At 44.8% G+C, this 15,999-nt stretch overlaps 1 protein-coding gene across 1 annotated transcript in view; it reads left to right on the forward strand.

Annotated features, from left to right (window-relative positions):
- The window catches only part of LOC116981467 (zinc finger protein 271-like), a 74,894-nt gene extending 73,903 nt beyond the window's left edge, over window positions 1–991 (forward strand). Inside the window, exon 13 of the mRNA XM_033034518.1 lies at window positions 965–991. Within this exon, the coding sequence (XP_032890409.1) occupies window positions 965–991 (27 nt within the window). The remainder of the gene's footprint in view (window positions 1–964) is intronic.
- The last annotated feature ends 15,008 nt before the right edge of the window (window positions 992–15,999 follow it).

A 15,999-nucleotide genomic window follows, 5' to 3' on the forward strand; every position in this document is an offset into this window, starting at 1 on the left:
GATTATCTCTTGTCTTTGTCACTTACTCCACTCATCTTCCGATCACCCCCTCATCTGCTAACATTCAGATTCAAATTTTATTATCATTGTGCTGTGTACAGTACAGAGACAACGAAATGCAGTTAGCATCTCCCCAGAAGAGCGAACATAGAATATGAGAAATAAATATATATACGTAAATACAGTCGTAGTAGTGCACTTTTTCTGGGGGAAGGAGTGTCCGGTGGGGGGCGACTGGCAATCACCGAGCTACAGTGTTGAGTAATGTAACAGCCGCAGGGAAGAAGCTGTTCCTGGACCTGCTGGTCCGGCAACGGAGAGACCTGTAGCATCTCCCGGATGGTAGGAGGGTAAACAGACTGTGGCTGGGGTGAGAGCAGTCCTTGACGATGCTGCGCACCCTTCGCATAGTGTCAGTCTGAAGAAGGGCCCCGACCCGAAACTGGCCCAAAACCCTAAAGGCATTTAAAGTGTTTTTGTTTTAATGTCTTGATGCTACATTTGTACCGTACGTAACAAATAAAGCAAGTTTTTCCTGACCTCACTGTGTTCTTCGGAATTCTTCAGAATTCATATTGTGCTATCGATAACGAAAGAACATTCCAACCATCTCAGGTAATGATAAGAAATTATTCTCGCCTCCATGCATTCCTGTAGCCGTCTGGCAGTCAGACACCTCCCCACTACTTCAAAGATAGTTCCTGCACTTGGCAATGTCGTTTGGCCGCTGGAGTATTTTATTTGTTTAATGGATTTGATTAGATTAGGAAATATTTCCTTTCCTACAAGGGTCATTCCTCTAAGGAGTTTCTATAGCAACATGCTCACTCTTGCCTTTATGAAGAGACTGGCGATTTGTACTCAAGGTCTGACTGACAAATAATGGATGAGCTGTACAAAATATGATCCATTGATTGAATTGTGGTCAAATCCTAGTGAACACTGTCACCTTTTTCTCATGCAGCCGTCACCGATGTTGCAGAAGAAATAGGGAATTATTATACACACTGCACAACATACTTTTTTGATCACAAACAATGTTACATTTGGTTTCAGGCTATTCTTCACCAATCCTCACTATTTGAAGCCATTTCAGCCTTCAATGATGAACATTGCTTATCTCCGCTGATTGAAACTTTTAGCTGGTTACAGAGTGTGAGACAGGGAAAGGTGTGGGGGTCCTACACATTTTTGCCATAGAGGGGAAAGACATTCTTGCCATAGAGGGAGTACAGAGAAAGTTCACCAGACTGATTCCTGGATCTCTGATTCCTGAAAATTCGACATTTTCTTCTCGCGGTAGAATCTGCGAATGCTGACCAGATGTAATTTGCTTCCCTGTCGACTTATGCTTCAAGGTATCTAGCACTCATGGCATGACATATAGACAATAGACAATAGACAATAGGTGCATGTTTCCTGCCTCTAGCGTGTCCAAGCCCTTAAAAATATTATCTGTTTCAATGATATCTCCTGTCATCCTTCTAAACTCCAGAGTGTACAAGCCCAGCTGCTCCATTCTCTCAGCATTCGGCCCTTCGAGCCATCACCACCGTTCAATACGTTCCTGGCTGATCATCCAGAATCAGTACCCTGTCCCTGCTTTCTCCTCATATCCCTTGATTCAGTTGGCCGAAGAGCGAAGTCTAACTCTCGCTTGAATACATCGAGTGAATTAGCCTCCACTGCCTTCTGTGCCAGAGAATTCCACAGATTCAAATGGTGACCCCTGGTTCTGGGCCCCCAACATCGGAAATATTTTTCCTGTATAATTCCTTAAGAATCTTATATGTTTCTATAAGATACCCTTTCATCCTTCTCTATTCCAGTGGATATAAACCCAGTCGATCCATCCTTTCATTATATGTCAGTCCCGCCATCCCGGGAATTAAGATGGTGAACATAAGCTGCACTCCCTCAATAGCAAGACTGTCCTTCCTCAAATAAGGAGACCAAAACTGCGGTCTCACCAGGATCGCCTTGCTCCTTTACACGAATCCTCTCGCTATGCGATGTGTTCTGTGAGGAGTATGGGGAAGACATTGACGGCCTAACAGAATGCATTACCCATTACATCAATTTCTGTTATGATGACATCATGCCATCCAGGGCAATTCGTTGCTACCCTAATAACAAACCTTGGATTACCAGCAGCCTGAAGGCCTTACTAAATGAGAAGAAAAAGGCTTTCAGGGAGGGCGACAGGAATAAAATCAAAGAACTTCAAAAGGAACTGAAGGTGAGGATTAAGGAGGGGAAAGAAGCTTATAGGTTCAAATTAGAACGACAGCTGCAGCAGGATGGAGTGAAGCAGGTATGGGCTGGAATGGGAAAGATCACGGGCATGAAGCAGAAGGGTGGTACACTGCCTGATGGCGAACAGAGTCTGGCTGATGATCTGAACAGATTTTTCAACAGATTTGACTGCCCCACACCACCCCAGCCTCCCCCACCTGATCTGCTGACCATTGCTGCTTCCTCTCCACCTCCCCTCCCCCTCTCCAACACTCCTGAGATGTCACCTGTACGGAGTCCCCTCTTTCCACCTCCCACTCCACCAGCAGCCCCACCTATGACTCTTCATACTGCTCAGGTCAAGAGGATGCTGGACAGACCGAAGCCAGGGAAAGCAGTGGGGCCGGATGACACCAGCCCAAGGCTACTGAAGACTTGCTCTTGAGAGCTGTGTGGTATCCTAGCACACCTGTTCAACCTGAGCTTGTGTCTACAGAAGGTTCCAAGGCTGTGGAAAACATCCTGCCTGGTACTTGTCCCAAAGAAGACCCATCCCACTCACCACAATGACTACAGGCCAGTACCGCTCACCTCACATATCATGAAGACATTTGAGAGACTTGTCCTCTCCAACATCAGGACTAGTGTGTCAACTCAAATGGATCCTTTACAGTTTGCATATCAGCCTAACATCAGTGTCGATGATGCCCTCATTTACATGCTGCAGAGGGTGTACACACATCTGGACATCCCTGATGCATCTGTAAGGATTACATTTTTTGACTTCTCAAGCGCCTTTAACACAATTCAGCCCCGACTGCTAGGGGAGAAGATGGAGAAGATGAAAGTGGATCCATCACTGGTACTGTGGTGTTTGGATTACCTTTTTCTCAGACCACAGTACGTGCGCCTACAGAACAATGTCTCAGGCACCATCTTGAGCAGCACAGGGGCTCCACAAGGAACTGTGCTGGCTCCATTCCTGTTTACCATCTACACAGCGGATCTCCAATATAACACCAACAGCTGCTTTTTGCAGAAATTTTCGGATGACACAGCTGTTGTCGGCCTCATCAAAGGGGGCAATGAGGAGGAGTATAGAGACATAATAAGCAACTTTGTGGAGTGGAGTGCACACAATAACCTCCATCTTAACACCACAAAAACCAAGGAGATAGTTGTGGACTTCAGGAGGGGGAGGAGGAGGACTCAACCAACACCAATCACCATTAAGGGCACTGAGGTGGAGGTGGTCGCCAACCACAGGTACCTTGGTGTGCAGCTTAACAGTGAGCTGGACGGGAAGAGTCATATGGAGGCGGTGTGCTGGAAGGGACAAAGTCGACTGTATTTTTTAAGGAGGCTGAGGTCATTTAACATCTGCCAACCCCTACTGTGCAGTGTCTACCATTCAGTGGTGGCCAGTGCTCTGTTTTTTTGCTGTGGCCTGTTGGGGAGATGGCGCCCGCATAGAGGACAAAAACAGACTGGACAAGCTGATCAGGAAGGCCGGCTCAGTGGTCGGGGCTGAGCAACGAACGGTCCAGCAGGTGGCAGAGGCCAGAACTCTGAACAAACTGGGTTCAATAATGACCAACCCCACTCACCCACTCCATGCCCTGAAGGTGATCAAGAGCAGCATCTTCAGTCAGAGACTGATTGCACCAATGTGCAAAACTGAGAGACATAGGAAGTCTTGTATACCAGCTGCTATAAGGTTATATAATGCGCATAAATAACTGCACTTTTTTTTTCATTCATTGTATTTTAACTTGTATTTTAACTTGTATTTTAACTTGTTAAGTATGGAAGCTATTTGAGGAAATGTGTGGTGTTATGTCTGTTTGAAGCTGTCGTGGCACTATAATTTCCTGTAAAGGATTATTAAAGGTATAATCTAATCTAATCTAATGAAAGCCAACATGCCATTAGCTTTCGTCATTGCCTGTTGTACCTGCATGCTTACTTTCAGTGATTAATGTACAAGGTCAACAGTGTCTCGTTAACACTCCCCTTTTCCAAATCTGACACCATTCAGATAATAATCTGCCTTCTTGTTCTTGCCACCAATGTGGATAAACTCACATTTATCCACATTATACTGCATCTTACTTGCATCTGCCCACGCACCGAACCTATCCAAGTCACCAGGCAGCCTCATAGCATCCTCCTCGTAGCTCACACTGCCACCCAGCTTTGTGTCATCCGCAAACATGGAGATGTTGCATTTAATTCCTTCGTCTAAATCGATAATATATATTGTAAATAACTGGCGTCCCACCACTTAGCCTTACGGCACCCCACGGGTCACTGCATGCCATTCTGAAAAGGCCCGTCATTTCCTGCTCCTTACTTCCTGCCTGCCAACCAGTTCTTTATCCGTGTCAATAGAAACATAGAAACATAGAAATTAGGTGCAGGAGTAGGCCATTCGGCCCTTCGAGCCTGCACCGCCATTCAATATGATCATGGCTGATCATCCAACTCAGTATCCCGTACCTGCCTTCTCTCCATACCCTCTGATCCCCTTAGCCACAAGGGCCACATCTAACTCCCTCTTAAATATAGCCAATGAACTGGCCTCGACTACCCTCTGTGGCAGAGAGTTCCAGAGATTCACCACTCTCTGTGTGAAAACAAGTTCTTCTCATCTCGGTTTTAAAGGATTTCCCCCTTATCCTTAAGCTGTGACCCTTGTCCTGGACTTCCCCAACATCGGGAGCAATCTTCCTGCATCTAGCCTGTCTAACCCCTTAAGAATTTTATAAGTTTCTATAAGATCCCCTCTCAATCTCCTAAATTCTAGAGAGTATAAACCAAGTCTATCCAGTCTTTCTTCATAAGACAGTCCTGACATCCCAGGAATCAGTCTGGTGAACCTTCTCTGCACTCCCTCTATGGCAATAATGTCCTTCCTCATATTTGGAGACCAAAACTGTACGCAATACTCCAGGTGTGGTCTCACCAAGACCCTGTACAACTGCAGTAGAACCTCCCTGCTCCTATACTCAAATCCTTTTGCAATGAAAGCGAACATACCATTCGCTTTCTTCACTGCCTGCTGCACCTGCATGCCTACTTTCAATGACTGGTGTACCATGACACCCAGGTCTCGCTGCATCTCCCCTTTTCCTAGTCGGCCACCATTTAGATAATAGTCTGCTTTCCTGTTTTTGCCACCAAAATGGATAACCTCACATTTATCCACATTATACTGCATCTGCCAAACATTTGCCCACTCACCCAGCCTATTCAAGTCACCTTGCAGTCTCCTAGCATCCTCCTCACAGCTAACACTGCCCCCCAGCTTAGTGTCATCCGCAAACTTGGAGATATTGCCTTCAATTCCCTCATCCAGATCATTAATATATATTGTAAATAGCTGGGGTCCCAGCACTGAGCCTTGCAGTACCCCACTAGTCACTGCCTGCCATTGTGAAAAGGACCCGTTTACTCCTACTCTTTGCTTCCTGTTTGCCAGCCAGATCTCTATCCACATCAATACTGAACCCCCAATGCCGTGTGCTTTAAGTTTGTATACTAATCTCTTATGTGGGACCTTGTCGAAAGGCTTCTGGAAGTCCAGATACACCACATCCACTGGTTCTCCCCTATCCACGCTACTAGTTACATCCTCGAAAAATTCTATAAGATTCGTCAGACATGATTTACCTTTTGTAAATCCATGCTGACTTTGTCCAATGATTTCACCACTTTCCAAATGTGCTGCTATCCCATCTTTAATAACTGACTCTAGCAGTTTCCCCACTACCGATGTTAGACTAACTGGTCTGTAATTCCCCGTTTTCTCTCTCCCTCCCTTCTTAAAAAGTGGGGCTACGTTTGCTACCCGCAAATCCTCAGGAACTACTCCAGAATCTAAAGAGTTTTGAAAGATTATTACTAATGCATCCACTATTTCTGGAGCTACTTCCTTAAGTACTCTGGGATGCAGCATATCTGGCCCTGGGGATTTATCGGCCTTTAATCCATTCAATTTACCCAACACCACTTCCCGGCTAACCTGGATTTCACTCAATTCCTCCAACTCCTTTGACCCGCGGTCCCCTGCTATTTCCGGCAGATTATTTATGTCTTCCTTAGTGAAGACGGAACCAAAGTAGTTATTCAATTGGTCCGCCATATCCTTGTTCCCCATGATCAACTCACCTGTTTCTGACTGCAAGGGACGTACATTTGTTTTAACTAATCTCTTTATTTTCACATATCTATAAAAACATTTGCAATCAGTTTTTATGTTCCCTGCCAGTTTTCTATCATAATTTATTTATCCTTTCCTAATTAAGCCCTTTGTCCTCCTCTGCTGGTCTCTGAATTTCTCCCAGTCCTCCGGTATGCTGCTTTTTCTGGCTAATTTGTACGCAACATCCTTCGCTTTGATACTATCCCTGATTTCCCTTGTTATCCACGGATGCACTACCTTCCCTGATTTATTCTTTTGCCAAACTGGGATGAACAATTTTTGTAGTTCATCCATGCAGTCTTTAAATGTCTTCCATTGCATATCCACCGTCAACCCTTTTAGAATTAATTGCCAGTCAATCTTGGCCAATTCACGTCTCATACCCTCAAAGTTACCTTTCTTTAAGTTCAGAACCATTGTTTCTGAATTAACAATGTCACTCTCCATTCTAATGAAGAACTAAACCATATTATGGTCACTCTTGCCCAAGGGGGCACGTACAACAACACTGCTAACTAACCCTTCCTCATTACTCAATACCCAGTCTAAAATAGCCTGCTCTCTCGTTGGTTCCTCCACATGTTGATTTAGATAACTATCCCGCATACATTCCAAGAAATCCTCTTCCTCAGCACCCCTGCCAATTTGATTCACCCAATCTATATGTAGATTGAAGTCACCCATTATAACGGTTTTGCCTTTGTCGCACGCATTTCTAATTTCCTGTTTGATACCATCTCCAACTTCACTACTACTGTTAGGTGGCCTGTACACAACACCCACCAGCGTTTTCTGCCCCTTAGTGTTTCGCAGCTCTACCCATACCGATTCCACATCCTCCAAGCTAATGTCCTTCCTTTCCATTGCGTTAATCTCCTCTCTAACCAGCAACGCTACCCCACCTCCTTTTCCTTTCTCTCTATCCCTCCTGAATATTGAATATCCCTGGATGTTCATCTCCCAGCCTTGGTCACCCTGGAGCCATGTCTCCGTGATCCCAACTATATCATAGTCATTAATAGCTATCTGCACATTCAACTCATCCACCTTATTACGAATGCTCCTTGCATTGAGACACAAAGCCTTCAGGCTTGTTTTTACAACACTCTTACCCCTTATACAATTATGTTGAAAAGTGGCCCTACAGTATACTACAATGTGCTGCAATTTTGCACACAGATCTCATGTGGTGGACCTTGTGAAAGCTTTTTTGAAAGTCCAGATACACCACACCCACTGGTTCTCTCTTAACCATTCTACTTGTTACGTCCTCAAAAATCCCGAAGATTTGTCAAGCATGATTTCCCTTTCATAAATCAATGATAACTCTGACCTATCCTGTCACTGCTATCCAAATGCGGTTCTATTCCATCTTTAATAATCGGCGTGGCAAAGGCCTGCCCGTCCGCAGCCGCCTCGACGCCTCGACACCGTGTCACTCACTCGACCTCACGCTTCTGGTTTGGTCGCGCTTGTCGGATGACACCAGGACGTTATGCCAAGGTCGAAGAACAACACATCACCTTCCGCCGGGGCAAGGCGCAAATTTCTGCACATAACATATGAGTCTCCAACTCTACAAAATCTCTCTTCCTCGTCATTAGGAAGACAATTGGCCATTTCGACGCCTGTCTTGATTATATTGTCTCTCGTGAAAACGTTCAAAACTTGAAATGTCAAATCTCAACATCGTTCCGTCTAGAGAAATAAAATATCCTGACCTATACAGTCTCTCTCGGGATTGAACCACCACTCCAGTCCAGGCAAAAACCTTGTCATTAATACGCTGCCACTCCCCAGATTAATGGTATCATCGCTAACATATTGCGATCTGAACAACATTGCACGTGCCGTCTCGTAAACGTCCCAGACCAGGTGGTTAAACTCCACTTATATCCAACTGTGTGCGACTCCTGCCGTGAAATAAGCCCACACCTCAAGCTGGCTCAGGGAAAAAATTCTTACCATCCGCATTCAAATTGACTCGCATTGGTTGCAAGCAAATTGTTCATGAACAAGATGGAGAAAAGGCCCTGTTTCTGTGCGGTGTAACATGCAACTACCACTTACAGTGAGAGTTGGTTCAATATACCTGCCCCTCCCGTGAGGGAGAGTTGGCACTGTGTCCCTTTAAATATTTACTTATTTTAGACTCCTGCCTCTTGTAGAGACCTATATCTTAGGAACAAAATATAATACCTCAATTGATCGCCTTGTCATATTTCAATTCTCCATAATTCCTCCTGTTTTGTTCGCTGCAGAGAGAAAAAGCTTCTGCATTGTCCAGTCCATCTCACAATTCGCACTGTCCAATATTAGTACCATTCGTGTGAGGAGAGTTGCATACTCCCTAGTTTAAATGGATCCTTAATGAATTATTTCGAAAAATAATATCCCTGTTCCTATGCTGTACTGCTCTGTGAAGATATTTTTTTCTTTGAATTGCTTAGTTTGAGGGCAGCAAACATGACACTTTTTCCTTAGGTCAAGAGTTTCTTCAAAATTATCTATCCCCATACATGTACCGCCGGTCAGAGTCTCCTTAACGGATTCGATCGGTTCTATCATCTTGCACGTCAACATTCTTGATATATCCAACGATCAATGCATCGAGAGGAATTCGCCCTAATATCTGGAGTAACATCAAAAGCTGTTCACCTCTGTGTTTTATGAATTAACACATTTCTTTAAACATAACCTGTTGATCAAGAATATTTCTAGCCGCTGTTTATTTCCAGTCAGTTGTCACATTACACATTATATTCGCCTATCCTTTACCTCATGAAGTGCCAACAGTTGAAAGACATTAATGCTGCTGTTGTATCTGAATGTATACGATGTCTTCTGGAAGGTTCCCTGTGATTTACATCATTTAGACCCTGCCCAAAAATGATAATCTTTCCTTTTGAAAGGCAGCTCCACGGAAAATGCAAGATCAAATTATTAATGGGTGCATGTTAAATGCATGGAACGGTGTCATGAAAATGCATTACAAATGCTACAAATAAAATACTGTATTACATCGTAGCATGTGTGGATACATGTTGAGTATAGAAGTTGGGATGTAATTGAGTATAGAAGTTGGGATGTAATGTTAAAATTGTACAAGGCATTGGTGAGGCCAATTCTGGAGTATGGTGTACAATTTTGGTCGCCTAATTATAGGAAGGATGTCAACAAAATAGAGAGAGTACAGAGGAGATTTACTAGAATGTTGCCTGGGTTTCAGCAACTAAGTTACAGAGAAAGGTTGAACAAGTTAGGGCTTTATTCTTTGGAGCGCAGAAGGTTAAGGGGGGACTTGATAGAGGTTTTTAAAATGATGAGAGGGATAGACAGAGTTGACGTGGAAAAGATTTTCCCACTGAGAGTAGGGAAGATTCAAACAAGGGGACATGACTTGAGAATTAAGGGACTGAAGTTTAGGGGTAACATGAGGGGGAACTTCTTTACTCAGAGAGTGGTAGCTGTGTGGAATGAGCTTCCAGTGAAGGTGGTGGAGGCAGGTTCGTTTTTATCATTTAAAAATAAATTGGATAGTTATATGGATGGGAAAGGAATGGAGGGTTATGGTCTGAGCGCAGGTATATGGGACTGGCGGAGATTATGTGTTCGGCACGGACTAGAAGGGTCGAGATGGCCTGTTTCCGTGCTGTAATTGTTATATGGTTATATGGTTATATGACATGAATGTTGCTGCATCTGTGTGCCACGCGTTAACATTTAAAAATAGAATGTGCAGCCGTATTTTCAGTTATTTTGTTCTGTTGGTGCTCAGCTGGTGCCTGAGTAGGGAGCGGTCGCATAATGAGTTTGATGACTTTGCATCACCTGGGAGCAAACTATTTGTTCAACGGTCCAAAATAAATGTCCGCGGGGAGGTGAACGCACGCAGTCCTTCAATTTTTTCTAGTAATATAAATATAGCGCTGTTTGAATTCTCACTTTGACTTATCTAAGTTTTGCACTGCATAACTGCGGACGGCTTGAAGGAATAATGAGTTGGAAGCGGCACTTGGAAGTTGAATATTATTATTATCCAATTCTGGCAGCAATCGGAATACCCGGTAGGTCAATGGAATGCAGTAAGTGGGACTGAGATGTGGGATGATATGTTGATAAAGACAATGTTAAAGGTAAAGTGAAAATAGTGTGCGAGACACGGGAATGCTAGTCTGCACACCAGATTAGGGCGGTATTAACCAGAAAATGTTGATATACTTGCATCAGAAAGAACTGCATTTGCTGGAGAAATCGAAGCCGGACAGAAATGCTGTAGAAACTCAGCGGATGAAGCAGCATCGGTGAAGCGAAGGAATAGGTGACGTTTAGGGTCGAGACCGATCAGTCTGAAGAAGGGTCTCGATCCGAAACGTCACCTATTCCTTTGTTAATATACTTGATCGTTGGTCGTTCATTGGATCTGGCACAGGTTAATTCTCTTCAGATTGAGGTTTAGGTGCATTGTTGTCATGTCTCTCCGGGAGCTGCAAAAAGCTTTGGTTTGCAAGAAATCCAATCAGATCAAATAATATTAAATACCAGTACAAACAATTCAATCTCAGCAACAGGTAATGTAAAAGGTGAAATCGGAGTGCAGGGCACAGTTCAAGTTTGGTCGCGCATAAAGCCTAATGTCAGCAAGGGGGTAGAGGTGATACGGCAACAACCTGGTATATGAAAACGCGGCTCAGATGCCTGACAACCAAAGCAAGATAGACCACTCCTCCGAAATCCAATGGGCTGACGTGTAGTACGTGACGGAACGTCTCGGCCGCCATTTGTCCGATATGCCTCCCGCTGTGTAATCCGCTCTATCATCAGTGTAATCAGTGTTGTCGGGAAGTGTTTGATTCAGCGCATCTATCACCTCACATATTTTAGTTAATTTTATTGTAAATGTTTTCCCCCTGTTCCCCCATTTCCCTCCCATCTTTCCTCCCCAGCCGCCACCTTCGCGTAGTTTCCCTTGCATTGTGTTGTGCAGCTTCCCTTGTATTGCTTTAACACACACTGTGCACAAAATTAAATTTAACTTATATATATATTTATATAAATGTGTGTTTGTGTGTGCCTGTGTGTGAGAGGCAAGTTAAGGACCTGTCCCCACCAGCATGCGATTGCATGCGTCTAGCGCGACCAAACGTGGTCGCTTGAAAAATCTTGCAATGCCTGCAGGCGCATTGAGGGCGTACACAGCGTCTCGACGGGCGTACGCAGCGTCTCGGCCGGGGTACGAAGCGTTTCGGCGGGCTTACGCAGCGTCTCGGCCGGCGTACGCAGCGTCTCGGCCGGCGTACGCAGCATCGACGGCGTACGCCTAGCGCGTGGCGTTGTGCGAGATGTTTTTTAAATGTGTTATGTGACTTGACATATTTCTCTAGTTTCTTTATTCAGATTTCCTCTAATTTGTTTAGCAACCTTTTTCTTTCAATCTCTGTGTATGTATGTATGTATATATATATATATATATATATATATATATATATATATATATATATATATATATATATATATATATATACACACAAAAAATATATATAAATACATATCACAATATATAGCATTTAAATTCAATTGTTCAGTTGTGGGGAGAGACCAGTATATTGAAGATGCATTTTGCCACTAATATGTCAATTTACCTTCAATGTAGAAGAGCTTATTTAAAACTTCTTACGTAGACCATATAAAGTATTTTCTTTCTATCCTCCTTTGGACCTAGGACACTAGGAGGGCTGCCAACTCTCAGGCAGAGAGAGAGAGAGAGAGAGAGAGAAAGGCAGATGGGGCAGAGACAGAGAAAGAGAGAGAGAGAGAGTGAGAGAGAGAGAGAGAGAGAGAGAGAGAGAGAGAGAGAGAGAGAGAGAGAGAGAGAGAGAGAGAGAGAGAGAGAGAGAGAGAGAGAGACGAAGAGAGAGATAGACGAGAGCCGAGAGAGGAGAGAGGAGAGAGAGAGAGCTCGAGAAGAATCCGGGGAAGGCAGAGGAGCTCAGCTATGGAGGAGGAAGAAGAGAGAGAGAGGGTTTCGAGAGGGAGAGAGGAAGGGGGAGAGGGAGAGAGAAGGGCACAGAGAGACAGGGAGAGAGGGAGTCCCGCTGGGGTGGCTCAGCGGGACGGGCAGCTGCTCTGGGGAGAGGGTTGCGTTTCTGGTCGAGACCCTTCTGCAGACAATCACAAGTACTCTTACCGACGAGAGTTCAGTTCAGTCTGAAGAAGGGTCTTCTCTCCAGAGTCGCTGCGCTGCCTGTCCTGCTGAGTTACTCCAGCTTTTATCTATCCTCAATTTCCGAGTTAAATACCATTTCTCACGGGGGGCTTTTTGCTTCTACCCTCCCCCCACCCCACCCATTTCCCAACCTCAGCCTCACGGACAGTGTGTGGGCAGACCGGTAAAATGGCGTCCACAATCACACATGTGATACTACGTCTTTTTCGCTGAGTGGCGCATCTTTGACAACAGAGGGGAGGAAGCAGTTCAGGAATCTGGTGGTGCGAGCTTTAAGCCTTCTGTATCTTCTGCCCGACGGGTGCAGGAAGTATAAGGAATGAGCGGGGTGAGACATGTATTTGCACATGTCGCTGCCGTATCCCAGGCATCGTGAAGTGCAAATGCAGTCAACAGTGCTGAGTCAACATCGTGATATGGACCCGGCTTCATCCAGAACTATCTGCAATGTATTGTTTAAAAGGCAGAGATGTCCCCACAACAAGCTATGATACACTCAACAGTAAGCTTTCAATGCTAATATGTAGCAGAATGATTGAGGCAGGTCAGAGTTTCTCAGTTTTCTCAGTAAAGGTGTTGGTCTGGATATCGGAGATAGATATTAATGAGATATTAACTCCGAGGAACTTGAAATCCTCAACCACTTCCACTTCAGCACCATTGATGGTGACCGGAGATCCACCGCTTTTTCCTGAAATCGATAACTAGCTCCTTCGTCTTGTTGACACTGACGTTGAGATTGTTTTTATCTGGAAACTTGTGGGAGCAGTTACAGCCGAATTTGGCCGCGGGGTCGTGAGTGTAGAGGGTGTAGTCGGGGACGGAGCAGACATCTTTATGTGGCACCGTTGTAGAGAATTATTGTGGAAGGGGTGTTATCACTAATTCTCACTGATTAAAGTATGTTCATCAGAAAGTCGAGTATCCACTCGCAAGCTGGGGTGCTGATCGCAAGGTTCAGGAGTTTATCAACGGGTTTGGATGGGGGCATTGATGAAGGCAAGTACTTCAGCGGAGAAATGGGAATCGAACGTTCGACTGCCTGCTGCCTGGCTGTTCCCGGGAAGGGTTTATTACAAGGACGATTACGTCTGATGCGGACATGCTGTTGCAATATGCAGTCTACGGTGGATCAATGGTGGTTGGGAAACAGCTCACGCTGCCTGCGTATACCGCTGCTAACTAATCCGCACAGTTCCTTAGCACGCACCCAGGTTTGAATGTGTGCCCGTTGTTTTCGAACAAATAAGCAAAGCGTGCATAAAATTGACCCTCGCCTCCAAATTAGCATCGCGTGTCCCTTACATGTAACGACAGTTTCCTCTTATCTACACCCACAGTGAACTTGCTGGCGATTGTGATCCTGTCCCGCAGAAATTGTGGTCTCTCCAAATGCACCACTCGGTACCTGGTGGCCATGGCGACTGTGGACCTCTCGGTGATTGTCTGCGAAGTGATATTACATCGGATTGCCGATCTCTACTGGATGTACTCATTCCTCTACCACAATACTGTGTGCAGGTCCATTATGTTCCTCGCTCCCGCGGCCGTTGCCTGTTCTGTTTGGCTCACGGTCGCTTTCACATTTGATCGCTTTGTGGCCATTTCCACTCAGAATCTGAGAACCAGATACTGCACCGAGAGAACCGCGCTGGTGGTTATAGTGACCCTAACGGCGTTCTTCTGTTTACAGAACGTCCCCTGGCCTTTTGCGTACATTTATTATTTCAGGGATCAGCAGGGTATATTGTGGGGTTGCCAAATACGGTATCAGTTTTATACCCTGCCCTCGTGGATAGCATTTTCCTGGACTCAACAGCTGCTAGTCCCAGTCATTCCATTTTGTTTGATTTTGCTGATGAACGTGCTCACAGTCAGACGCATTTTATTGGCCAGTCGTGTCCGCAGAAAACTCCGCGATCTCAGTAGTGAGGACCCCGAGATCGCAAACCGCAGACGGTCGGTCATTTTACTCCTTGCAATCTCCAGCAGCTTTATGCTGCTCTGGGGCACAAATGTGGCATATTTCGTTTACTATCGAATTACGAACGCATTTATGTACAGGGGGTTGAAGAACACATTTGCAACATTTGAACAAACTGGAATTCTGCTACAACTGTTGAACACCGGCACAAACACGCTCATTTACACCGTGACCCAGAGGAGGTTCAGAGAGCATCTGCTCCAGGTACTCATGTACCCCTTCACCCTAACTGTAAGCTTAATAAAATCGAGAAAACCTGGTGTAAAATAACATTACAAATCCCTTTGTGAGTGAGTGCAAAAACTAGGTAATGAAGGAGTTTTCTCTGAAATCTTACTGCATCAATTTTCCAAAAAATAGCTTAGAAATACAATCTGAACGCGACCCCTGCACTGGAATGCACATTGGGCCATTTATTTAACATGCGACACGGGAGCGTTGTTCAAAGTGCCCAGTGGGGAGGGTGGCCATGTGGAACCGAGTGCTCTGTTGTACTGGAGCAGACCTCCAATGATTCCGGAATTGAGCCTCGCCGTTAACTGTTTCCACATTCCTTTGAATCCAGCAGCAACGTCTCCAGCACGCAATGAAAACAGACATAGAGTTATGGTCCTAAACATTGCATGCTCTATTACTCTACAATTCTTTGAGACGTTCCATGGTTACGTGTGTAAATGCCCAGTGCACCAATGTGTTTAATAAAATTCTTGCTGCAACATTTACGTTAATGAGAGCTCCATTTTATATTTGTTTCTCGCACTGAATGTAATGCCTCATTGCTTCTTACAGAGGTTTTTGGTTTCCATTGCAATTCTTAATTCTGCACCAGATGCAGCCAAAGGTAGAGTGGGTGCCGTTCAAACAAGTTGGCATTACTAACTATCCGTGTTCAAGAATGAACTGCAGATGCTGGAAGATCGAAGGTACACAAAAATGCTGGAGAAACTCAGCGGGTGCAGCAGCATCTATGGAGCGAAGGAAACATAGATGCTGCTGCACCCGCTGAGTTTCTCCAGCATTTTTGTGTACCTTTGGCATTACTAACTATATGTTTTAACGGAAGCAGAGTGTCACAAGCGAGAGTCCAGCAGAGGGCGGAAAAGTGAGTAAGTTCGCCTGTGTGGTAAGCCAGAGATTCTCAATCGTTTTGCATTAATGCCCAACTCCAACTAGCTTGTCCTTTTATAATGTTATATGTTTCTATAAGATCCCCCTCATCTTTCTAAACTCCAGTGAATATAAGCCCAGTCTTTTCAATCTTTCCTCATATGACAGTCCCGCCATCAAAGGGATCGATCTCGTGAACCTACGCTGAAATGCCTCATTCACAAGGATATCCTTCCTCAATTT

This window comes from Amblyraja radiata, chromosome 15 (genome assembly GCF_010909765.2).
Source record: "Amblyraja radiata isolate CabotCenter1 chromosome 15, sAmbRad1.1.pri, whole genome shotgun sequence".
Classification (NCBI taxonomy): Eukaryota; Metazoa; Chordata; class Chondrichthyes; order Rajiformes; family Rajidae; genus Amblyraja; species Amblyraja radiata.